Below are 25459 nucleotides of genomic sequence, written 5' to 3'. Positions count from 1 at the left end.
AAACTGGCAACAGCTCTACAAGGTCTCAGGTAGACTTTTCCTCTTATATCACCTCCTGTCTGATCCTTTTAACTGGAGATGCCGGTCACTTTTTTTTTTATTGTATATTTTTCGTGCATTTCCTTCAAAACATCCTTATTCCCATACATATATACCCATTGCCCTCCAACCCCTCTCCATAAGTTCATATACAGTTTCTATATCTTCGGCAGAAGTCCCTTGTAAGAATCATTCTTCTATTTATCTTGTTTCTTCACATCCGGATAAGAGGAGTTAGTCTCTGAGTCCTCTCCTTCTTCTATTCCTCCTTGATTCTCCTTCCTCTTCCTTCTCACTTAATTCATTGCCGAAGATATTGTATCCTATAGCCGGGGAGGGCTGAGAGTTTTAGTGTATTTTGGATGACTATTTCCCATTCAAGTTATTCATCTGTATTTCCATACCCTTATCCCTCCCGCCCTCCCTTTAGCTACTCATCCTTTCTAGCCAGGGGCACAAGCTTAGGAGCTTCCACCGAACGTCCCGTTGTTGACCCTCCATGACCCATTTTAAATATAAATGCCATTTTTCCTTAATCTTTCCTATTCTTAATTCCAATGACTCATCCTGATTAATTATGGCTATAATGTCTGATTGAATGTATTCAAATAAATAATCCTGCCAGTTTAGTTCTGTCCACTTAGTTTTGTCTTTCCAACCAAATGCTATTACTGCTTTACCGGCTAGCACCATTGCTTTAAATAAGTCCTGTCTTTCTTTTCTGATATCTTTATGACCTAAAGTACTACCTAACATCAATTCTAGGTCTATCTTTGGTCTTATTGCGAAGAACTTATAAAGTTGCTCTGTTACCTTCTCCCAAAAAGCTTTAACCTCTGCACACTCCCACCACATATGGGAGTACCATCCTTTCCCGTTTCTGCAGTGCCAACAGTTTGAACTTAGTCTTGAGAACATATTAGCTAATATAGCCTGGGTTCTATACCACTTCGTGTAGAATTTCAATTCCAGCTCTCTGAATTTATGCACTTTTATCTCCTGTATACCTTTTATAAGTCTGTCAACCCTTCTATCCGCTAGACTAATTTCTACGCTCCACTTCCCCTGAAGGAGGGTTCTTGTCCGATCTTTATCAGACATCATGGAGATGCCGGTCACTGAACCCAGGACTTTCTGCATGCAAATAGCAGATACTGTGCCACTGAGTGACGGAGTCTGGGTACTGGGATAATAAAACCTCTGGCTGCCTGCCTGTTTCTAGGCACAATTCAAAGTCCTGCTTACCTTTAAGACTCAAAACAACTTAGGGCTGTTGTACTTCAATGACTGTCACCTCCTGTACTGCCCAGCCACCAGTTAAGATCCTCTTTCCACACTAGGCTCTTTGTGCACCTGCCTGCGGAGATCAGGTGGATGGCAGCTAAAGAAAGGGCCTTTTCAGTGGTGGTCCCTTCCCTTTCAAATTCTCTTCCCCAGAGGGTCACTTGGCACCTTCCTCACTGTCATTTAGGCATGGTTTTTGTGGATTGATTTTAATATTGATCATTCTTATATTGTTTTTATTATTTTATTGTATTGTTTTTACTTTGTGAACTGCCTTAAGCAAGTCTCTTGGGAAGTGGCAAGTTGCCTCAAGACCTTTTTGTTTTTAGTTTCCAACAGAATTACCTTTGTTTGAGTCACTTTTTAATATGTTAAGTCTTCTTGGGTACCAGAACCAGTGAACGGGTGAGGTGTGTATATGCTGTAAATCATATTTAAATGAAATGCCTTCCTAGTTTTAACTAAAATATCTTCCTAGTTTTTAAGCATTTTATTACAGCCCAAAGAACGTCACTTTTGAGATTTCTTCTCCTGCATTAGGTTGGCACTCAGTTTACTCGTGGAATATCTGGCGGGGAGAAGAAAAGGGTCTGTATTGGACTAGAGCTCATTACACACCCTCCAATATTGTTTTTAGATGAACCTACCACTGGATTGGATTCCAGCACTGCCAATGCTGTCATGGAGCTCTTAAAAAGGTGATTGCACTAGACTGTTAGGCGTTGCACATTATTGGCAGAAATGTGCTTCCTGGATGAGTGCAGATTGCAATTTATACATCATAAATTGAGAGCTTGGGAGGAATTGCAAGGAAATAAACCCTTGCTGACATGGATCGCTCTCTTTCCATGATACAACAAGCTCTTTGAATTTAAGAAAATAAGTGAAGCCTGTTGGATCAGATCCATCTAATCCAACATCCTGTTTCACAAAGTAGCCAAACAGTTGCCCTGAAGGGCCAGACAGACAGGAGGTAAAAGCCAAGGCCTTCCCTTAATGCTACCTTTCAACACTGGTATTCCAAGATTTGTTGCCTCTGTATATGGAGGTTCCCTCTGAGGCTTGAGCAAGCCAGTTTTAATTGTATCTTTGTTTTTTAATTACTCTCAACTGCTCTCAGCATTCCAAGATCAATGAACATGCTCAGCCCTCATTGAGTCTCTTTGAATCCCCCCTTTAGACATTTAAAACTACTAAGTCCCTGTAATTCTGTGATTATTCTTTCCAAGGGGTTTTCTTTTGAAGTGCAAAACATCTCACCTAGATGTTTTAATTTAAAGTCTCATGTATAGATATTATGAATGATTCACAGTATTAAAAACAAAGAGTAATTGCTTCAGTTAATTATCTTTTCTGTGTTGCATTTAAGGATGTCGGTGAGTGGGAAAACAATTATTTTTTCAATCCATCAGCCCAGATACTCTATTTTCAGATTATTTGACAGCCTAACGTTACTTGCTGCAGGAAAACTTGTGTATCACGGCCTGGCTGATAAAGCTCTGCCATACTTCAGATCTCTTGGTGAGTTTTGTATGGTGTGTTGACTAAAATAGTATTTCATAAATGTCATTTGGTTGCAGAAAACCCCACAGACACTCATTTCTACAAAAATCTCACTAATTGTGAGATTTGAAAGTACAAACCATTATACTATGTGATTTTTATGCAAAAAAATTCAGTTGGAAATTCCTGTAGATTTGGGGGTACAGCCTTGTGAGGGGCTGAGTAAGCCTGGCTGGAGATCAGCTATAAGAGAGATCACCAGCTCCCACCTAGATGTTGCCGTCCCTAATAATTAATGGTCAGAGCTTATTGGGTGGCATTGGGCCAGCTTATTGGGTGGCATTGGGCCAGTTGTCTGTCTTGGTCTAATTGCTATACTACTAAGTTTTGCAACTCTGGGTTGGAAAATTCCAGGAGATTTAGGGATGTAGCCTGAGGGTAGAAGGGCTTAGGGAGGGGAGGGACCTTAGTGGGATATAATGCCATAGATTCCACCCACCAAGGAAGCTATTTTTTCCAAGATCAAAAAGAGTCCAGTAGCACCTTTAAGACTAACCAATTTTATTGTAGCATAAGCTTTCGAGAATCACGTTCTCTTCGTCAGATGCATGGAGGGCAGAAGGAAACTGGCCAAATATAGAGGAGGAGAGGGGTGGGGGGAAGGGGGGAAGGAGGAGAGGGGGGATGTAAACAACTCCTTTGATATGGAGATGCAGACAGGTCCTTTTGGTGTGGGGATCAGTTTGCTTGTATAAAGATTCAAAGGAGTTTGCCATGTTAGTCTGTAGTAGCTACCCAGAAACTTAGTAGTAGTAGCCTTATCTAGTGCCAAATTTACTAGCTGCCAGGTGAAGACATTTTTATTTTCCCAAACCTTTTAGATACCTTCCCACTAGAGAAATTTATTCATTGTTTTGTTATATTGTTGCACTTTTATCCCATGGTTCTTTTAACTGGCTTTTTTTTACTATGTTGGCTGTTTTAGGATTTTAATGATATCCTAAATTTCTGTCTGATGCTCTTTTGAATTGTCTTTTAAATTGTTCTATTCTGTTGTCTTGTGTTTTTGCTGCTACTTTTTATCCTTTTATCCTTTTTTATTGCTTTACTGTTGTTAGCATTCTTATTGTTGTAAGCTTCCTCAGATATATGGAAAGGTGGAAGCAGGGCTTTTTTTCAGGGGGAACGCAGTGGAACGGAGTTCCGGAACCTCTTGAAAATGGTCACATGGCTGGTGGCCCCGCCCCCTGATCTCCAGACAGAGGGAAGTTTAGATTGCCCTCTGCGCCGAGCAGTGCAGAGGGCAATCTAAACTCCCCTCTGTCTGGAGATCAGGGGGTGGGGCCACCAGCCATGTGACCATTTTCTCCTAGGGCAACCCACTGAGTTCCACCAACTCTTTTTCCAGAAAAAAAGCCCTGGGTGGAAGTATAAATATTTTAAACAAATAATCTATGTCCCATTGTTGTAGTAAAGATAAAATGGCTGGTGGTTGTAGCAGAAGTATATATGGTACACCATACTCCTAGTAGGAAAGATTGGAAAAAAATCAAAATCTAAATTGAAGGGGCCTCATGGCATTGTTAAGGCTTAAGAATTAGCTTCTTAAGCATTCTGAAACGCCTGTGTGTGTTTTCAGGACAGGTTTGCACAATCGACAGTTTTATAAATGACCTGCCATTTCTTTACAGGTTTTGTCTGTGAAGCATACAACAATCCTGCTGATTTTTTCATGGATATCATTAATGGAGACTCTACTGCTGTTGCAGCTAGTAAAACTGGCTTTAGTACTACAGGTACAGATGCGGAAAATCTTTTGATACCTTGTGGAAGCAGTTGATTTACAGTGGCCACAGCAAGGGCATGAAGAATCCTCACTGTGTGTGTGCAGGCAGCCTTTGAAAACTTTTTAAAATTAGAAAAGTACAAAAATACATATATACATACCAAATTCCATTGAGGACAGATGTTTCAAAAGCCATGATAGATCTGGTCTACTAAACACATTGTCATACTTGCTGCTGTACATCTGTTGGCCCGTGCACTTGATCCCAAGAATAATTTTTATGGTAAAAAAATAATGAATGAATGCCATTGTTCCATAAATCTTGCCACAGCCTCGGAAAATGTTGGCTTGGATACTGTGAACAAATTGCATGCTAGATAGTCTCTGCTCTGGAGATTGCTTCCTTTTGTGGTAGCACTTCTGTTTGCACAAATGTTTTCAGTGAGCCTTGTGCAAATGGAAGTGCTAGTGCAAGAGGAAGCATGGTTGCAGCAGAGACAAATTAGCACACATGATATTTGCTCAAAGGTTCCAATGTCGTCTTTTCGTCCCCTTTTTAAAAGTCTCCATGAGAGATTAAAAATGATACACTAAATTATCTGAACACAAAATAGGTAGTAGTGGAAATATATTCTTCCTCTTGGGCTCAATAAGTCATAGTAAAACCTATGCAGGTCTTCTACTGGCTTCTTTCAGGCTTGTTTTCCTTGGCGGAGCTTGGAACATGATGAAAACCTGCCTGCAAAACCAGTTGAACCAGAAATTATGGAGGTACACAAAAAGTATTTGCCATGGACCATGGCACTAGTAGCTGCACTTTAGCTACAAGTCTCCGAATGCTATCATAACATAAGAAGAGACCCGCTGGCTCAAACTAGTAGTCCATCTAGTAATCCAGCATCCTGCCTCACACAGTGGCCAACCAGTTACTATGAAGTGTCAACAACAGAGCACAGAGGCAAAGGCCTTCCCCTGAAATTGCCTCTTGGCACTAGTATTCAGAAGTATACTGCCTCTGAATGTGGAGGTTCCCTTTCGTCACCATGGCTGGTAGCCACAGATAGACATCCTCCATGAATCTGTTCCTTTATAAAGTTTTCTATACCTGCAGCCATCACTACTTACGAATCCTCTGCTTACGAATTCCACATCTTAATCACTCATGTAAAGAAGTATTTCTTTTTGTCTGTCCTCAGTCTACTGCCCATCAGCTTCATTGGATGCCCTCAAGTTCTTGTATTTTGGGAGTTAGAAAAAAATCCTTCTACTTTCTCTACCCCGTGCATAATTTTATAAGCCTCCATCATGTCCTTTCTTAGCCATCTCTTCTAAACTGAAGAATCTCAGGCCGTTCAGCCTTTCTTTGTACAAAAGGTCTTCCAAACCCCTAATCATCTTGGCTGCCCTCTTTTGTACTTTTCCCAGCTCTTCAATGTCTTTTTTAAAACATGGGGACAAGAACTGCAGACATTATTCCAGATGAGACCGCTCTGTACAAGGGCATTATAATATTGGCCATTTTATTTTTAAACCCCTTCTAATAATTCCCATCATTTGTTCACCGTCGAATATACTTCCAAGTACACAAACTTTATGAGTTAATTTTGTCACTGACTCGCAGCATAATCGTCTGTTGTTGTTTTCATTTTTTCCCCATTTGAATCAGACCAGGGAAATCCTGAAGGAGAAGTTGCAATCATGTTAGCCCAGCAATATTCCCGATGTGCTCAATACATAAAAATGAAAGAAGAATTAGAGGAGGTGTCTTCAGAAAATAAAAAAAGAAAGATATCTTACCATCTTATTCCATACTCCACTTCCTTTTGTCATCAGCTCAAGTGGGTGTCCAAGCGCACCTTTAAAAATTTGATAGGCAATCCACAAAACTCCACAGCTCAGGTAGCCTTTCTTTTGATCAAACTTATTATTAGGTAGGGAGTAATACAGCTGACTTCTTTCTGAAAATGCTTTGAATTTAAATATCAAAGTCTTGTGGGAAGAATGATGTTTGATACATTATGGGATGTGCAGTGTATTCTCTCTGAAGTGTTTGGGGGTATGTCTGCACTAGAAATGTGAACTGATGTCGAACCTGTTTAAATGTCAAAGTATTCAGGATCAAAATAGATGAGTTAATAGGAGATCTGTGATGGGATACTTTCCAGAGATTTAAAACAAGAATGCATTCAGCTGTGTGGGCTTTGGTTTGGATCAGGGCCATTTGGGGAGAACGGGTCTAACACTGTTACACAAATCAAACTTCACCTAGGATCTGTTATTAGACCCTTTAAAGTTGAAGTATGGATATCATCTTGTTTTCCTTAAATGAACTATTTATTTATTTGTTTAGAGTATTTCCGTGCTGTTTCTTCAGAGTACTGCTTGAGTGGCTTACAGTTAAAAATCACAATATTAAAGTACAAGTCATTAAAACATGAGCATTTGGACTTTAGCAGGATAAAAACCATTCAAAAAAACAGAACAGACCGTTAAAAAGCTGATAAGATAAAACCCCTAATTAAAAGCCTAGGTAAAAGGATGTGTTTTAGCCTGGCACTTATAAGAAAGTAAAGTAGGTGCCAGGTAGGGTTACTACCTTTGAATTGGGAAATTCCTGGAGACTTTGGGGAGGGGAGGGACCTCAGCAGAATGTAGTGCCATAGAGTCCATACTCCAAGAGCAGCCATTTTCTCCCCAGGGGAACTGATCTCTGTTGTCTGTTCCTTTTAAAAAAACACACGCTTCTTTCATTTTGGACTTAATTCTGTAAGAAAAGAAAAAGAAAAAGCTAACTGAACAGTGATGAACGGTACATTTCCTAATGGCACTTCAAATTTTATAGTTTTAAAAACCTTGACTTGTAAGAAGTCCCAAAATACTCTGATAAAAAGGAGGTTATTTGCTGTGTTTATAAAAAAAGTGCTAGGTGTGTTACATGAGTCCTGCTTTGGGTGGAGAGGACCGAGGCAGCTCCAGCTGAGGAAAAGAAGAGAGTCAGATCTTAACTGGCAGGCTGAATAGTTTGGGAGGACATGGTCCATTATGTACCTTGATCCCAAGCCATTCAGGGCATTAAAGGTAAAGAACCAGCACTTTGAATTATGCCCAGAAACAGATGTGTAACAAATGCAGATCTTTCAGCACAGGGTTGAGATATGATTCCTGCCTTCCATGCCTGCTTGTTGCCATAATTAAACCATCCCCCTACCCTCTGCTTACTGATTTTGAGCCAATTAGCCTTCTACCATGGCACTAGGCATGGCAGAAATAGTGTAATGGTGCATTTGTGCCAATTTTTTGGTAACTGCGGCAAGCACTTCAGAAAAGTTGCAATAACCTGGTCCGATAAAATAAGTGCTTACTGAGCAGGCACAAAGCTGCTTGGCATAAACTTCAACAACAGCAGTTAAGGCAATCCGATCATGATCTTGCCTCATCGCTGTTCGAGGGAGTTGAAAAGGTAAATTTGCCTGGTAAGTTGCATTTGCATCAGACTTTGCAGAATGCCTGATCCTTCCAGTTACATGTTTTCTACAAAATCTGCAACAGTTTTTTAAAAAAGTGATAGCTGGTCATCTCTTCAGAGTGTGTGAAGCTAAAAGCTTTTTGTGGATGTTGATATTATAGGGATCCCTATTAATTGCTTTGTAAAAGCTTGACCTTGTGACAAGGATTATGATCTTAAGAGCTTTACAAACGTCCAGGGTTAATGGCCCTGGCTTTTTTCTCACAATCATTTATATCTCCCTAACCTCATTAAGGATGGATTTGCAGTACAGTCTTGAAAGACCCCACATTTCATTAAACCCTGTTTGCTAATCTTCTTATATTGGTCTTGATATGATCTTTGTTTCCCACTTCAATTGGCTTAGCAGTAGAATTATCCCTGACATTTGGTCCTTTCAACAGGTCCTTAGCTCTGTGGTACCATGTAAGCAAATGCATGTTGGTGTTAAGATTCATGCAGCTCCTCGTGCCTTAAACCATGCTGAACAGCTTGTTACCATCATCTTGCCTGAGATTTTCATCTCTTTTCCTAATTCTTAGGACAGAGTAAAATAGAGTGCAATTTTATTATTGTAAATTGAATTAATTAATTATCCTCACAACAACCCTGTGAGGTAGGTTAGGCTGAGGGAGGAGTGACTGTCACAAAGTCACCCAGTCATCTTCATGCTATGTTCTGCTGCAACAACTTCACTTATCAGAGCCAGGCCTTCTGAAGGTGCCATCCTGCAAATAGGTATAATCAGTACGTGCCTGTTCACTTGCATTCTCTGTGGCGGCTCCCACCGTATGGAATTGTCTGCCTGAGGGTCTTAGGAAGGCCCCCATACTGTTATAGCTCTGAATAATGTGCAAAACAGAATTGTTCAAGAGGGCATTTTTGTAGAGGAGTAGAGCTGTGATATAATGGATCGGCTTGAAATGTGACCTCTGTCAGAGATAATGTGTTCTTTTCCCTGTCCCTGGTCTTCAGTTCCAGCCACACTGTATTATTATGTTTTACTAGGAATCTTTGCTGTAAGACTGAAACGTTGTCATATTTTGTAATCCACTTGCTGATTGACTGAAGTGTTCTATCATACTTCTAATTCTCCTTCAGACCCAGTAAGAAAAATGGACTATAAATTAAAATAAATAAGGGGTGGAGTGGAGGAGTCAGTCCCAGGTTGCTCCTGTCCTAGTTTACTCTAGCCATTATATTAGTTCGCAGTGTAGGGGTAGTCCTTAGTGGGGAATGAGTGTTTAGGTTTGCCAACTCTGAGCTGGGAAATTCCTGGAGATTTAGTGGTGGAGCTTGAGGATGGGGGAGTTTGGGGACCACAGCATGATATAATGCCACAGAAATCACCCTCCAAAGCAGCCATTTTCTCCAGGGGGACTGATCTTTGTAGACTGGAGATCAATTGTAATTCTGGGAGATCCCCAGGCCCCACCTAGAGGTTGGGCACCCTTGTGTGTGGTGCGAAGACCATCTTAACGAGTTACCCAGACATGCTAGACTTGTGTATGGGACTGTTTCTTTATGGGGTTGTTTCATATGGTTTTCTTTTGTTATGGTTTCTTTCATTATTGTTTTGTTTTCATAATTCTGTTTCGTTAGTATTTCCCACTGGCTTCAGTGAAAGTATTGCCCTCCTCCTTTCTTGGATCTGTACCTTCCTGGTTTTATGTCTGAACTGGACAAAGTCCAAGGAGGTTGTCGTACTCCACTAGGACATCTGTACTGTCAAATATCAGTCAGAATAAAGGGGTTCCTCTTTTTGAGGAAATGAAACGTGCTTTCCCAAGTTATGTACATTTTCAAATATTGCTCTCCCCCCCTTCCTCCCTTAAGGCAGCATGTTGTTAATTTGATTTTTCTTCTTCCTAGATATGTATTACAACTGTTCTGGGAATAGTCATTGGAATTATGTTTGCCAGTGTTAAAAATGACATCACTGGCATTCAGAATAGGTTAGTAAATGTGAGAAATACATTACAAACAAGAATATAATCGAACTTTTCCTTCCTTCCTTCCTTGGATCCCTAGTCCAAAGGTGCTTTTATTTTACTGTGATGCTTCAAAAAAGATGCTAGCAAACCAGTTTTGGGAAAGATTGCAGGAAAGTGGGGAAGAAAAGCATAGAAGAAGCCTGAGTAGAGGACAATGTTATGTGGATGCTCCCAGAAACAGGGCTGCAGAAAGGAACCGAAGGCAGAGTAAAACATCAGAGTGTAAACACTCAAACTATGGCACCCTTTTGGAAGGCACAAAACACCTGTGGAAAAAGAAGATGGCTGTTGGTCCCCCACCCCCACATAAGGGCATCTCATTTTCCTCTCCACCACCATTTGTTCTTTTCCTTTCCAGAAAGCCCCCTTAGCCTCTTCTCATTTCCTGCTTCCTTCTCCATCCCATTCTCCTTCTCCATCCCATTTAACAGACAACCTTTATCTTATATTGTCGAAGGCTTTCACGGCCGGAGAATGATGGTTGTTGTGGGTTTTCCGGGCTGTATTGCTGTGGTCTTGGCATTGTAGTTTCTGACGTTTCGCCAGCAGCTGTGGCTGGCATCTTCAGAGGTGTAGCACCAAAAGACAGAGATCTCTCAGTGTCACTGAGATCTCTGTCTTTTGGTGCTACACCTCTGAAGATGCCAGCCACAGCTGCTGGCGAAACGTCAGGAACTACAATGCCAAGACCACGGCAATACAGCCCGGAAAACCCACAACAACCAACCTTTATCTTCCCCCCTGTCGTCAGGTTTCCTACCTTTCACCCCCCTGGCAGCTTCTACCTGAGAAAACCTGCCAGACTGGGCCCTGTTGTGTGGTGCCAAACCTGCAAGGAAGTGCAGAGGGCACTTCAGTTTTTCCTGTATTCCCCTCCCCACACTATTTCCTCTTTCTCTTCTCCTGATGATCTTCCTTCTTTCTTTCCCAGCCAGCAATCTATCTTTTATCTGCCCCACCATATTTGGCTATATTTATTTATTTATTTCATTTATATTCCACTTTTATCCACAATGGGGACCCAAATCACTTTATATCATTCTCCCCTCCTCCATTTTATCTTTACAAGAATCCTGTGAGGTAGGTTACGCAATGTAACTGGCCCAGGGTCACCCAGTGAGCTTCCATGATACAGTGGTGATTTGAACCTGAGTTCTACTGTTGAACAGTAGTGAGCAGCCAGTCTTGGGTGAGTCATGCAAATTGCATGGCAACAAGTCACCTGATGGTTGCTGTCAGGTCCTGTGCTATTGAATTCTCCTTCAAAGATAACAAAAAGCCCAGACACAGGCCCGCCCCCTGCCTTTTACTACCAAGGCTTGAAGGCTGGCAATACTGTTGTGGTTGCTAGGTCCCTTTACTTTCTTGGCAGCAAGGGGAGGATTTGGCATTCACCTTTCCTTTTGTCTTCGTGCATGCGCAAAACACATGTACATTTCCAGGGTGGTGCGGTGATGTCACTCCTGGGAGTGATGTCATCACAGCCCTGGGTGTGCCCAGGAGGCCTTTTCCTTTGCCTTTCTCCCCTGCCATCCAGGTGAGTGGTGGCAGGGGGTGGAGTGTGGGAGCGAAGGATCCCCTGCCCCCATTGGGGGACCTGGGATCCCTGCTAGTAACTAGGGTTGCCAACTTCAGACAGAGAAATTTCTGGAGATCAGTAGGTCCTGGGAAGGGTGGAGTTTTGGTAAGAACCACAGTGAGATATAATTCCATAAAGTTCATCCTCCAAAACTGCCATTTTTATACAGGGGAAGTAATCCTTGTAGTCTAGAGATCAGTTGTAATTCTGAGGGAGCTCCAGGACCCACCTGGAAGTTGGCAACCATACTAGCAACCCCCACAATGGTCATTGCAGAAATTCATTCATTTCTTAAAGGTACAGTTTCTGCTTCTATGAATGGGGGTGGTGGTGGTGGTAATTTTTTAAAAAAAAGATTTCAGGTTTTTTAGGAAATCTATCCTGTTTGTTCATCATGACTCCAGTCTCTGGATTTAAATATCCACAGATTTGGCCATGCGGAAAAACAGATATATTGATTTGCAGCAGCCATTGCTGTGTGATCTGCTCTTTATCATGCTGCTTCCCTTTCAGGGGCACCTCAGTTTACACTCCACAAATTTTCCATTAAGTTGCTTCCACATGGAAATGTTTTCCCTGCATTGAAAGCAGGAAGCCCTTAGCTTTTTGCACATGATGCCATATTCCTTCTCATCCATGACCTGGGGTGTTCCTGAGACTCTCCTGCTTAAACTGGGTGGGTGGAGAGGGTCTGATTTTTTATGTAGACACTTCCTTCATTGCCGCTGTGGTAATGTGCTAGAATGAAGTGCCTCTTTCATTTCCCACTCTTTAAGCTCCTTCACAACACTGTGTGGAAGCAGTCTTAATGTAGTTACACAGGACAACTTTCCAGTAGCTCGTGCCTTTTGTTTCCACAGGCCCGGTCAATGTATTTCTGACTGTTACTATTGTATAACCACACCATACACCCATCTCTCTTGTTGGTTAAAATGTTTGGGACACATTTTTTCTAATCTTCAATTTTTGTGTGTATGTGTTTTCCTCTAGAGCTGGAGCTTTATTCTTCTTGACAACCAATCAGTGTTTGAATAGCGTTACGACGGTTGAACTTTTTATCACAGAGAAAAGGATATTTATGTAGGTAAATTTGTATGTGGCAGGATGCCATGCTTCTGCTGATTCATCTTTTAGCGGTCTTATCTATTTGCAACCTTACAGGGCTATTTTGCCACACATTGGCTCTCAAAGGGGATGAAATCCTTCTTGCTCCTTTTCAGGGTGACACAGATGTCCCAGGTGAAAAAGCTCACCTTGGGGTAGTATGGGCTGAGGGAGGAGGGAGGAATATAGTCTGGAAAGAATGAAACCGCACTTGGGGAATTTTGTTTGGGGATCTTCCCCCCCTCCCCCACTATGTGTTAGATCCAGCAATGCACACATGAGAATGTAAACAGACTTAATACAGTTCTGCTTGCACAAGATTTTGCGCACACCTAGCACTTTTCTTCCTATATATTATAGTGCCCAGAAATGGGTTGCACAAGCTGAAATGCAAGTGGAGATACAGTAAGTCTGGCTTTGCACAAGCAACTACCACGGTCTTTTTCTTGCTCGAGTACAAGAGCTCAAGTGCTAGTGGAAATTGTGCACTGGGTCCAGCCCTCTGAGTTTTTCTGCATATGTTTCATAGGAATGAGTTTGTATTTTACCAAACCAGATATTTCACATGTGGTATTATCAGCAAGCTCTGCTTGGAAAATAGCTGTCAGATGATTCAGGGTCTGAACAGGATTTAGAAATTTTTTTAATGGGCTGATTGGTTTTTTATTCCACCAATCCCAGTCCTGAATATTATTATATATTTTGTATTGCAGGCATGAATACATAAGCGGTTACTACAGAGTGTCTGCATATTTCTTCTCAAAGATAATAGCTGATGTGATACCCATGAGGACTTTACCTGGGATCATCTTCACCTGTTTAAATTATTTCATAATAGGCAAGTTTTCCACCAAAGTAATCATTCTCTCACCTCTCTACATAGGTATCAGGACTGTGATTTTCCTTTTCTTTTCCCTCTCCCTGTTTTCTGTTTGATATGTTAATTCTGAACAGGTGGGTAATATAGATTTGATCTATGCATGCCAGCAGAATGAGGTATTACGATGGACTGAACCACATCAGGCAGCAAGTGGAGAATATTTTTTTAAAAAATGCTTGTCCATTTTAACTGCCTGAAGGTAGAAAACTATCACATTAGGTTCTTGCCCACTTCACTCCCCACAGTGCTAGTTTCTAGTTGCAGCGCAAGCGTTAAAAAGTTGTGGGGGGGATATTCAGAAACATACCATTTCATCTACAGTCAGAAACTGGTACATTTACTGTGCAATCCTCAGAACGTGTTTTTGGGAGTAAGCCCCATTGAGTAGATTCCAGTAGGAGTCTGAGTAGACCTGCTTAGGATTGCACTGTTAATTTCACTTTCTGAGGTCTCTTGTGTGTCAAGTAAGTCATAAATATATCCCAATCTAGGTGTTCAGGTGGTTTAGAATATTGTCCTGTATAAGTGGAATGAAAGATGAAACAGAGTTGATCTATATAATTTCATTTGTTGTTCTATTAACATATATATATGTTTAAGTCAGAAAAGGTGAACTTCTCTTTTCCAGCTTAAACAAACATAAGGTAAAGAGCACTGATTTACGTCAGCCATCAACAGGAAGCTATGTTACAGTGCTGCTGTGAGGTCTTCTTTAATTTGCAACAGCATTCTCATCTTTCCTGTAGATGCCTTCAGGATAACTCTGGGCAGTGGAAGTTCCAAGTGATGTGCTTAGGCACAGGGCATTAGGATCCTAATCTAAAAATGCAAGATGGGTGGCTGAATAGATATTTTCTTCAGGCTGCTCATCCAGTCCAGGAGCTGGAAGTGCATAAACATATGTATGCCCAGGGCTTTTTTTCAGCGGGAACGCGGTGGAATGGAGTTCTGGAACCTCTTGAAAATGGTCACATGGCTGGTGGTTCCGCCCCCTGATCTCCAGACAGAGGGGAGTTTAGATTGCCCTCTGCGCCACTCAGCGGCACGGAGGGCAAACTAAACTCCCCTCTCTCTGGAGATCAGGGGGCGGGGCCACCAGCCATGTGGCTGTTTTCTCTGAGGGCAACTCACAGAGTTCCAGCACCTCTTTTCCCAGAAAAAAAGCCCTGTATATGCCCCTGCCAGATTGTGTTCAGAGGAAGAACAGTGGGTTAGATTTACAGTGACAGTCTAAGAGCCGAAACAAACGTGATGAAATACCTAGATTCAACTCGTGTTCTCTTACCTCAAGGTTTGTCGGGAAGTGTAGGCGTCCTTGCAGCTTAAAGTTTAGCATTTACAGAGCAGCAGGGAGGGAAGTGCAAGGGTCCTTGCAGCTTAAAGTCTCCCGGTGCAGCCAGGCATTGCTCTGCAGGGCCAGGCCGGGTGAGGGGAAGGGAAAATGCTGTGATGCACCTTGAGAATGGGAGGAAAGGCGCCCCACGCCTGCACTTCCCTCCCTGCTGCTCTGTAAATGCTAAACTTTAAGCTGCAAGGACACCTGCACTTCTCTCCCTGCTGCTCTGTAAATGCTAAACTTTAAGCTGCAAGGACGCCTACACTTCCCGACAAACCTTTAGGTAAGAGAACACGAGTTGAATCTAGGTATTTCGTCACGTCTGTTTTGAGTCTAAGCAGGGTTACACCTGAAGTCAGTGGTCTGAAGTGTAACTTTGCTTGGGATTGTACTGGTAGTCCTCGCAGTCCCCTCCCCCCCACTAAACAGATAATGGTATTAACACAGTCTGGCTGAGGCTGCATTTTGCACATATGGTTCTTCTTATTGAATCAAGATCACAATGTAGTTAGAACAGGTGAACACCAAGAGCATGGGCATGAAAATAATGAAGTGTTTGGAACCTAAAAGAATGGATGCTTTGACAAGAAGTGAAAGGTAGATAGTACTCAGGCTTCTCTGACAACTTCATGGGTCATGGATTTAGCCTGTGGGAATACTAGTTGTTGCATTATATATTCTTTTTAGTATACATTGTACTGGCAAATAAAAGCAAGCTGTGATATCAGCAGTGCAATGTGATGGGGGCGCTGTGCAGAGTTGCATTGCAAATGAGTAACAATACTTGCTTAAAATGCTGTTGTGAATTTTCCCCCCTCATTTGTTCAGGATTCAAGCCTACTGCACAAGCCTTCTTTGTCATGATGATTACCCTTATACTGATCGCCTATGCAGCTAGTTCGCTGTCTCTAGCGATCGCAACGGGACAAAGCATCTCATCGGTTGCAAACCTCCTCATCAACATTTGTTTTGTTTTTATGATTGTGAGTGCTGGGTCATTCCTTCCTTTCAAATGTGTCTTTTGAGGAGTCCTTGATGCGGCTTTCACTTTGCTGCTACTTAATGGGGGTTCTGTCTTCTAGGGCGGACAGGCCATTTAATTTCCAGGGAAAGTTCCTCATGGGCATCTTCCTTGGAGGCCACTGGACAAGCAGAACCAAGCCCCAGCAGCTCCACCAATGCTGCTGGCGTTGCTTGGCCTGGCTTTCAGTGGTCTTCAGATCTCTAAGCAGGACCCAGATGTTATTACTGCGGAAGGGTCTGAGCTGAGTGCCCCTTGCAGCAAACAGCTGGGCTTGTTTCTGGCCCATTTTAACTTCCCAATTGCCCCGTTTTAATATTTTAATTTTTAAAATAACATTTTAATCTATGCTGTTGTCCACCTTAGATGCAGGATCTTTTTTCTAACTCCCTGTAAGTCTCAGAGCTCTTTCCCAACATTACTTCCATTATCCAAAGTTCCACTGCTCTCCAGTGCCACCAAGAAACTGAATCAAGTGTGGAGCTCTGCATCTTGAAACACGCTAGATTCCTAATGACTAGGGCCACCAGGGGGCAGCAAGGAGGAATAACCTGCGCCCCAGTGTAGTTTCTCCATGATTGAGCGTGGCACCTTCCACATACAATGGCGCCTATCTTCCCTCCATTGGCCTCCTATCCACTATAGTGACCTACATTGCCCTAGGGTTTTCTAAGATGAATGTTTAATTATACTGTATATCTACCTCACATAGATTAACGCTGGGGCTGATCCAACCCCCCACTGCACCATCCTCCCACCCGTTTGCTGCCTCATACCATGGACTTTAATTACTGTATTTGTAACTCCTTTAGCAAAGTTTAGCTTATGAAACATTATAAATTTCTTCAGTGTTAAAGCCAGGGCTCATTTCGAGGGGGAACGTGCAGGAACACAGTTCTGGCAGTTCCCCAAAGAGGTCACATGTCAGGTGGCCCCACCCACCTGACTCTCGGCCATTTTGGGCCCGTTTCAGCTTGGATTGGGACCGAAACGGCCTGGATCAGGCCTCTGATGGGTGGTGGATCACTCTCCCACTCAGCAGCGGCCCAATCCTGACCATTTTGGGCCCCTTTTCAGCCATTTTCAGTCCCTTTTTGCCATTTCGGGCCCAATTTTGGCCCTGAATGGCCAGGATTGGGTCCAAAACAGCCAGGATAGGTGATGTCAGGGGGTGTGGCATATGCAAATCAGTTATGCCAATGACACACTTCCAGTGATGTCAAGGGACGTGGCATATGCTAATGAGTTATGCTAATGAGTTCCTCCAGCTATTTTTCTACGAAATGACCCCTGGTTAAAGATACTGGAATGATCCCACCGAACCGCTTTCCATTAGTTTCTGTGCCAACTGAACACGGAATTCTCTTGTGCTTCAGAACAAAATACATCTGGCAGTGATAAGGAGAACAGAACAAGTGATCTGCTCTGGATGCACAAAACCACATACCGTGTGAAAGTAGACAGGTTGTAGGACTCCAGTCACACCAGCATAGACTTGCCTACTTGTAAGCACTGATGCAAATGGTTTACCCACTTCTGAATTTTGTGTGCTGGCCCCCTGCAGCTTCCACATGTAGCAGGCATCTCTTTATGGCATATGTGGTGCCAGCATGGTATAGTGGTTAGAGATCAGACTAGGATCTGGAAAACCCAGGTTTGAATCCCCACTCTACTGGGTCAACTTGAGTCAGTCGCTCTCTCTTGGCTTGACCTACCTCGCAGAGATTTTATTGTGAGGGTAAAATGAAGGAAGCAAGAATAATAATGTAAGCTGCTTTCGGTCCCCATTGGGGAGAAAAGCAGGGTATAAGTATCTAAATAAACGTGAGTGTTGCAGGATTGGAACTGAAGGGCAAAAAAATAATAACTCAGGCTCTCTTTGCTGTCCTTCAGAAGGTAGTTGCATTCTTGCTTCTCAATAACAGGCAGCTTCTGCTGATCCACAGAGCCCTAGAATTGGGCCATGGCAATAGAAAAGTCACAGATCCAGATGTGCATGTTTCACGGAAATCCAAATAAATTTTGGGCACTGGATTCTAAATTTTTGTAGTATCCTGAACAAAATTCTGCATTTTGAAGAGTTCTATTTTCCCAGTTTTTTCCCTGTATTTACAGCTTTTCTCTGGCTTGTTGGTAAATATTACAACTATTCCTCCCTGGTTGCTGTGGCTACAGTATTTTAGTATCACCAGATATGGCCTGAATGTAAGTATTTAAAGTTCTCTGTGTGCCCTCACAGCACTTTTGAAAGAAATAACCATGCTAGAACTTTCTACCAAACAATAGCTGGTCTGCAACTTCATAGCAACTGAGAGGGAAATGCCTTCCGAGGCCACAGGGCTTTCCTTGGCCATGACTATTTATGAGTGTTGAGATGCTGGTCCCAACAGACCATTGGTCTGATCTGGCAAGGCGCTTCCAGTGTTCTTATCTTATGTGTCAAGGTACTGTCTTGAAAAATCTCAACAGAAGGGCCTCCTCTGTATTTTAAACATTTGAAAAGAGTTATTTTAATTCCTACAGAGAGGAGAGAGAGAGGAAAAAAATTCATCTGAGCATTCTTGTTATAGTGCACACATGAAAACAAACTCACAAACAAATCAGTTCTAAAAACAATTGCTGTTCACTGGTTGTTGGAGATAAGCACAGACACACTGCAATGCTCCTGTGTCATACCTTTTCATCTTCAGGTATGGCTCTGGTTTACATTAATTCAGTTGCCTCTTTCTAAACATGGATAGAAGGAAAGGGATGAGTCAAAAGATGAGAGAGAGGGAGAAGAACAGAGGTGTCAGCCATTTCTAAGGATACTTTCTGACCTAACAGCTTCGGGGGGGGGTCACCTATCTATATTGGGAAATAATTCTTATTTACACTTCTATTTATTTATATATTTCCAATTAATTTACAGCCATTTAAGGGAGTAGAGAATTTTCTGCACTTTTTTTTGTTGCAGCTCAGCTTCATAACTGCAACCCCCCCCCCAACCCTGTTACACACAGTATCATCCCCACCCGGTTTTCCCTGTGTTTTTTCAGACTGCAGCAAAGATGGTCTGAAAAAACATAGGGGAAGCAAGAAGAGAAAAACTAGGAGAGCTGTGACCTATAAATGATACTATGTGTAAGGGGGTGGGGGAGAACCTGATAAAACTGAGAAGCTGAACTGCAGCAAACCACCTGGTGCAGAAACATCCTCATTTAAAACTTTCTGTCTTCACAGAAGCTAGCCCTGTAGTAGGGCTTCACTATCAATTCTTATGAACAGAACATCAGTGTATCTAATTCTCAACGTGGTACCATATATGGATATTAAATCCATGGATTGGGGCCATGTGGAGAGAAAACAGATTTTTCTACAAACTTGGGGGGGGGGGCTGGGTTTGCAGAAAAATCTGACGTTAAAAGGTGAGAGGGTTAAATCCCCTCCAAACATTCATTGGCCCAAGCCTCATCCATCCCCCTCATGGCCACTAGATAAATGATCGCGCATGGCAGACACTGCTGTAGGCAGGCAGGCAGGCTGAGAAGGACAAGTGGGAACCAATACTGCCCCCCCACTACTGTGCAAGCCTCACATGTGGTGGGTGGTACAGGTGGGAACAATAAAGGAGCAGGAGCTGCCCCCCACCACCCTGGGAGCTGTGGAGGTGGTGGTGATGTAAGTGAGGGAGGAGTGGGAGCTGCCATTGCTGGCAAGGGAGTCCGGCAAGACAGCAGGTGAATGAGCAGTCTGGTGAGCCAGCTTGAGGGGGGGCAGATGGAATTCTCCCCCAGCAGTACGGGGAGGTTCCCACTTGTATTCCATAAAGCTCTTCTGCAGCTGTCCATTGCAGGCCCTAGTAGCTTCAAAAGCCCTGCTGGATAAGACCAATCCAGTCCAGTATCCTGTTCCCCACATAGGTCAGCAAAGTACCCCAGAAGCAGGGGTGTAGAGGCTAAAGTTTCTTCCCATTGTTGCTTCCTCCACAGATGGCATTTAGTGGTATAATCCTGCTAATCACGGAAGTTCTGTTTAGCCTTCAAGACTTAATAGGCATTGATCAATGTATTCTCCATCATTTTCCTAGTTTCAGAGGAAATGCCATCTGGGCCATCTCTACATTTTATTGCAGTGAATGGTTGGGTAGGCTGCTTTTCAGTGAAGGTTATCTGCTACAGATGTAGTTACAGCTGAGCCTCTAATAAGAATCTCCAGTTTGAAATGAATCAGAGCTTTGAGGAAGTCTGAATCTGTTAAAACACTGACCTCTAGTGAGCCATATCTTGAACTGCATGGCAGAGCACCTTTCTAGACTTCAAATTCCATTGGTTGATGTGTATTATTACTTATTATTTCCTGGATGGTATTACACCAAAGATGCATTTTTTAAAGACATTATGGGCTTAAAAAAAATTAATGGGGGTTAAAAATTTTCAAACATCAGCAATGAATTGGGCCCTGCTGTAAGCAAAGCTGGATCAGACCAGTGGTCTATTTGGTCCAGCATCCTGTTTTATGCAGCAGCCAACTCGTTACCCTAGAGGGTTAACAAACAGGGCAAAGAAACCAATGCCATTCTCTGATATTTCCACCAGCATTGGCATTCAGAGGTTTACTGCATCTAGATGGAGAGGTTCCCTTTAGGCATCATGGCTAGTATCCATTGATAGGCCTGTCCTCCACAAATCTCTCTTACGTCCTTTTAAAACCATTTCTGCTCATGTCCTCTAGCAGTGAATGTCACCATTTAATTGCTAATTGAGTAAAGAAGTACCTCTTTTTGTTAGTCCTTAATCTCTTACCCATCAGCTTTGTTGGGTGGCCCAAGTTCTAACATTCTGGGAGAGGGATAATTTTATAAACCTCTGTTATGTACCCATCCTTCCAGAAAAGCCCCAGACTTTTTAGCCTTTCCTTATAGGAAAGATGCTCTAACCCCTGAACTATCTTGCTTACTTTACCCTTTTTCTGCAGTTTTACCAACTCTGTAATATCTCTGTACTACCAAAGCAGATTATTAAATACTGAAAGGGGGCAGGCAGATTTGCTGTTAGAAGTAAAAACTAAATTTTCACATTGTTTGAACTGAACGATCTATTCTAATTAAAATTTTTCCAATAATGTTGTTAAAACAAGAGGAGCCCTGCTGGATCAGACTCGAGTTTCATCTAAACCCGCATCGTGCATCACATAGTGACCAACCACTTGCTCTGGAGGACCAGCACACAGGACGTAGAGGCCAAGGCCTTCCCCGCATGTTGTTTCCCAGCACTGGGTTTCAGAGGTTTACTGCATCTGAATTTGGAGGTGCCATTTAGTCAACCTAGCTAGTCGCTGCTGATGGACCTCTCCTCCATGGATTTGTCTAAGCCCTTTTAAAGCTGTCTCTACCTGTGGCCAACGCTACATCCTCCAGCAGCAATTCCATGTTTTAATCAAGAGCTGCTTATTTAAGTAAGTAAGCAGCTCTTGATCTATGTTGCGGCAATCATGAATACCTATGCCATGTGGGCTGTTGATACACTGTGTTGTATCCCACTGCTCCACTCAGTGAATGGTGGTGCTTTCCTTCCATTCCAGGAGCCTTCCTCTGACCCCTGAGGCTCTTCCATTGGAGGAATGCTCAGCTGTTCACCAAGTGGCATGGTAGGAATCAACTCGTTTTCTAATTATTCCGTATCCCTGCCTCATTGCTCTACGCATGGTGAGACAGGGGACAGAGCTTGGCTTGCACGCTTCACAGGGTATCTTGTGGTTATTTGAGTAAGGGGATCCCCCCTAGCCGAGGAATGGTCAGTGTAACAACGTTCTCCTGCATATGTTGCTTTGCACTCAAACCTGCAAAATAGGACAAGCAGATGTAAGCAAGTGATTTGGTTTGTCTGTCTCCAAAGGCTTTGCAAAATGGAGTTTATCAGCAGGGAAGCCTTCTCGCATGCATGGAAATACAAGCAAGTAATTGTTTGTTTGTCTCCAAAGGCTTTGCAAATCAATGAGTTCACTGGTCTCAACTTTTGTAAAGGATCCACAACCGGGGTCAATGTGACCTGTATCACTCCCAGTCCATTTACAATGTAAGTGTTTATTCCTCTGCACAGTAAGCTAAAAACTGAAAGTCTTTTAATTTTTTTCTTTCACCTGTGATCTCTTTATGTGTTCATTATCACACTATAGTCTTGCATGATGTGTAAGCAACGTAAAATATTGTTACAGAGTCCTTGCTTCCCCAAGTGGTGGGAAATTCTGGGGAGAGTAGCTTACCTGGGCTGCTCTCCTTTAGAGGAGAGCATGCAGTAGAGACTTGTGGTGGTTTTGTAGAATTTGCTTTATTTACAAATCAGTAAGAAGAATAAGGGGGAGGAAGAACACACAGGTTGGGTCTGGGTCCCCACTGTGTGTCAAACTACACTCACCCATGGCTTGTGGATTCTCCTCTGTTCCTCCATGTGCAGTGCCCAATTAGGATCAGAACTGTGCTGCGCATAACCTTCCCACTTGCACCATTTTTCCAGGCTGAAGCAATCTCAAGGAGGTACTTTGGGACCTGTTGGGAAAACCCATGTGTATGCAAGTTCCCTCAAACAGTACGGCCCTATGACTGTTTTAGGTTAGGAAAATGACATAAAGGATGAGTGGCAGGTAGGAAAGCCAAAGCCCCTTACGCTTGTGCACTTCCCACAAAATATCCCGTGAGTGACTCTGACTGCCCTTCTGGAAATTACTGATATTTTATTCATTGAAGGCTTTTAAAATGCACATCCACCATGACTTTCTTATTTAAAAGAGGGAGACTGTGGATACAGTAAGTCCAATGCTGAGAATTATGCGTTTATAAATCCTGTAAAAGATTAAAATGAACAGCTGGGAAGGCTACACTTGATGAGGAGAAGGCTGCTTATAATGACTCACGTGGGGAAAAGGTATTTGTATGGGAAGCAGAGAAATTCTGTCTCCACAGAATCTGTTGTTCTTTTGAACTGGCCTATACACTGCCATTTGCAACAAACAAGAATATAGGCAGATTAAGAGCTGTGCATTTTTAGTAATGGATTTTTAAAAATTCTTGTTAGATGCACTGGTGAAGATTATCTGAAAATACAAGGTATCGACATAACTCCTTGGGGCATCTGGCAGAATTACCTGGCTCTTGTATGCATGACAATCATTTTCCTCACAATTGCATACATGAAGTTGAAACTTCAGAAAAAATATACTTGAGCGAGTAAGGGAAACATCCCCGATCGGCCTTATACTGTACTTTTATAGTAAGTATGTAGTATCTGTATAGTATTATTTTGTTGATTAAAGCACTCCAAGTTCATGTCAAGTAATTTCTACTGAATTACATTTGATACAAAAGCTACCATCTTCACAGATATATTTGAGGGCTTATTCTCATGAATAGCAGATAAGGCAGTGAACCTGTGTTTTGACTGTGCCACTTTCAGACTTAAAGGGTGGGATGGGATGGGATGAAAGAGAGAGAGAGAGAGAGAGAGAGAGATTCTTTCATGTACAAAACTAGCAGAAGGAAGGCTTTTCTCCTTGATAAACTTTCTGTATACAGGGTTTTTGTGCTGCTGTGAAAGCACATTCAGACATGCAAGTCCCCACCTGTTGTCTGAAGTGATACAGCCCAGATGAAAGTTATCACTTCATCTGTTGTTTGTAAGGCCTAAATATGGGCTTCTCTGACGAGGGCACTGCATTTTATGCATTGAAGAGCCCAGATTAGAGCAGGAGCCTCCAAAAATGCTCCAGAAGAAAACTGCCCCATGACCATAGACGATGAAAGAGCCTCCAATCTGTGCATCTAGTGTATGTCACCCAGCAAGAGAAGCTAACCAGCTTATTCAGAGCTTTTCACACCTTGCAAGAAACAGGAAACCCAATAAATGTTTGCTTCCTACTGTATTTACCCAAGGAACATGACCCCCTCCAAAATGTTAAACGCAAAGTGTTTTATTGTACATACTTGTATGCAAAATAAGATGACCCTGCCCTTCTTCTTAATGGCACCCATGGAAAACAGCCTAGTATTCCTTTTGAGTAAATACAGCCATTTCTTGTTTTATGTAATTCCCCTACAGAGCTGATACAGCTTCACAACCACAGGGGAAGATGCCTCCTTTTGACCACTACACTCTCTCTATTGATTGAAGTATACGCTTTCAGACTGGAGCCCACTTCATCGGAAATGTGAATTATCAGTCAGTAGATACACAGAGGGACAGAGTGGAGAGAGAGAGGGAGGTGTGCTCAGAATTGGCAGGATGGCATTATGGAACACTAGGATTGCTTATTCCTCCAGAGGAGGCACAGCCAGGTTGCAGGTAGATGCCTGTACGCTGTAGAAGGGCTCCTCTTCCCAAGTTGGCTGGCAAGAACAGGAGCATCCTTCCAACTATCTCCAGAAACTAGGCAGAAGATGCTTTATATCAGACGTTTTGAACCCAGGAGCCGTTGTCTGACTTGTCCAGACGTAGCCTACCCCATGCAGCAGGATGGATTAGTAGCCACCTGAAAGTAACTATAGAGGGTCAAAATGCCATCCTGCCTCTTCCGAGAATAGGAATTTTTTTCATCAGAAGTGGGAGGACATTCTCTGGAACTTTTGGAATATGAAACAGCAATATACCCTCAGGTGGGTTGATAGTCCTTAATGATCCCCCTTTCAAAGTCTGCAACAGGCAAGAATTGGTCTATCTTGCAATGTCTTGTAAATGAATAGATCCAGAGGAGTTAGACATGTTAGTCTGTAGTAGTAAAATAGAAGAGTCCAGTAGCACCTTTAAGACTAACCAACTTTACTGTAGCATAAGCTTTCGAGAATCACTGTTCTCTTTTGTCAGATGCATCTGATGAAGAGAACTGTGATTCTCGAAAGCTTATGCTACAGTAAAGTTGGTTAGTCTTAAAGGTGCTACTGGACTCTTTTCTATTTTGTAAATGAATGAAATGCCAGCCACACAGCTATTCTGCAGATTTCTTCTAAAGCACCTCTCTCCCTAGCAGCCAAAGGAAATTAGCTGTAATACCTGGAGGGGCTCATTTTCTTATTAACTATATGCCCCTTTTTCTAGATTCCTTGAGTTATGTAGAAAGACTGACCTTAGAAACCTTTACAGCTGAGAAAGAGTCCTTGAATACTGCAAACAGACTTTCTAAATTGAAAGTCTAATCTAGTTAGAAATTGGAGAGTGCTCCTGATATCGAGCTTGCACCAGTTGTGTTCTTGCAGATGAACGAACTTTGGACAGAAGGAGGGTAGACGATCTTTGAAATAAGGGTTTAGTCCCTGGGTATGAACCAAGAGTGTATTCTCAGTATCGTCTTGAGTACCATGCCAGTTAAAGTCTCCTGGGTGTTCTCTCCTCCTCGTGTAGTCTTGGCCTACAAATGTTGGGGTGGGGGAATGAAAAGACAAAATTCCTCTAAAAAGAAAT

At 42.5% G+C, this 25459-nt stretch overlaps 1 protein-coding gene across 1 annotated transcript in view; it reads left to right on the top strand.

Moving 5' to 3' along the window:
• Nucleotides 1–23231, top strand: part of LOC129336744 (broad substrate specificity ATP-binding cassette transporter ABCG2-like) — a 28649-nt gene extending 5418 nt beyond the window's left edge. Inside the window, exons 5-15 of the mRNA XM_054990059.1 lie at nt 1864–2021; nt 2693–2844; nt 4518–4598; nt 6279–6511; nt 9990–10072; nt 12681–12770; nt 13508–13632; nt 15839–15993; nt 18147–18236; nt 21993–22087; nt 23084–23231. Coding sequence (XP_054846034.1) covers nt 1864–2021; nt 2693–2844; nt 4518–4598; nt 6279–6511; nt 9990–10072; nt 12681–12770; nt 13508–13632; nt 15839–15993; nt 18147–18236; nt 21993–22087; nt 23084–23231 — 1410 coding nt within the window. The remainder of the gene's footprint in view (nt 1–1863; nt 2022–2692; nt 2845–4517; nt 4599–6278; nt 6512–9989; nt 10073–12680; nt 12771–13507; nt 13633–15838; nt 15994–18146; nt 18237–21992; nt 22088–23083) is intronic.
• The last annotated feature ends 2228 nt before the right edge of the window (nt 23232–25459 follow it).

The sequence above is a fragment of the Eublepharis macularius genome, chromosome 10, assembly GCF_028583425.1.
Source record: "Eublepharis macularius isolate TG4126 chromosome 10, MPM_Emac_v1.0, whole genome shotgun sequence".
Classification (NCBI taxonomy): Eukaryota; Metazoa; Chordata; class Lepidosauria; order Squamata; family Eublepharidae; genus Eublepharis; species Eublepharis macularius.
This window is presented reverse-complemented; position numbering and strand designations above follow the sequence as displayed.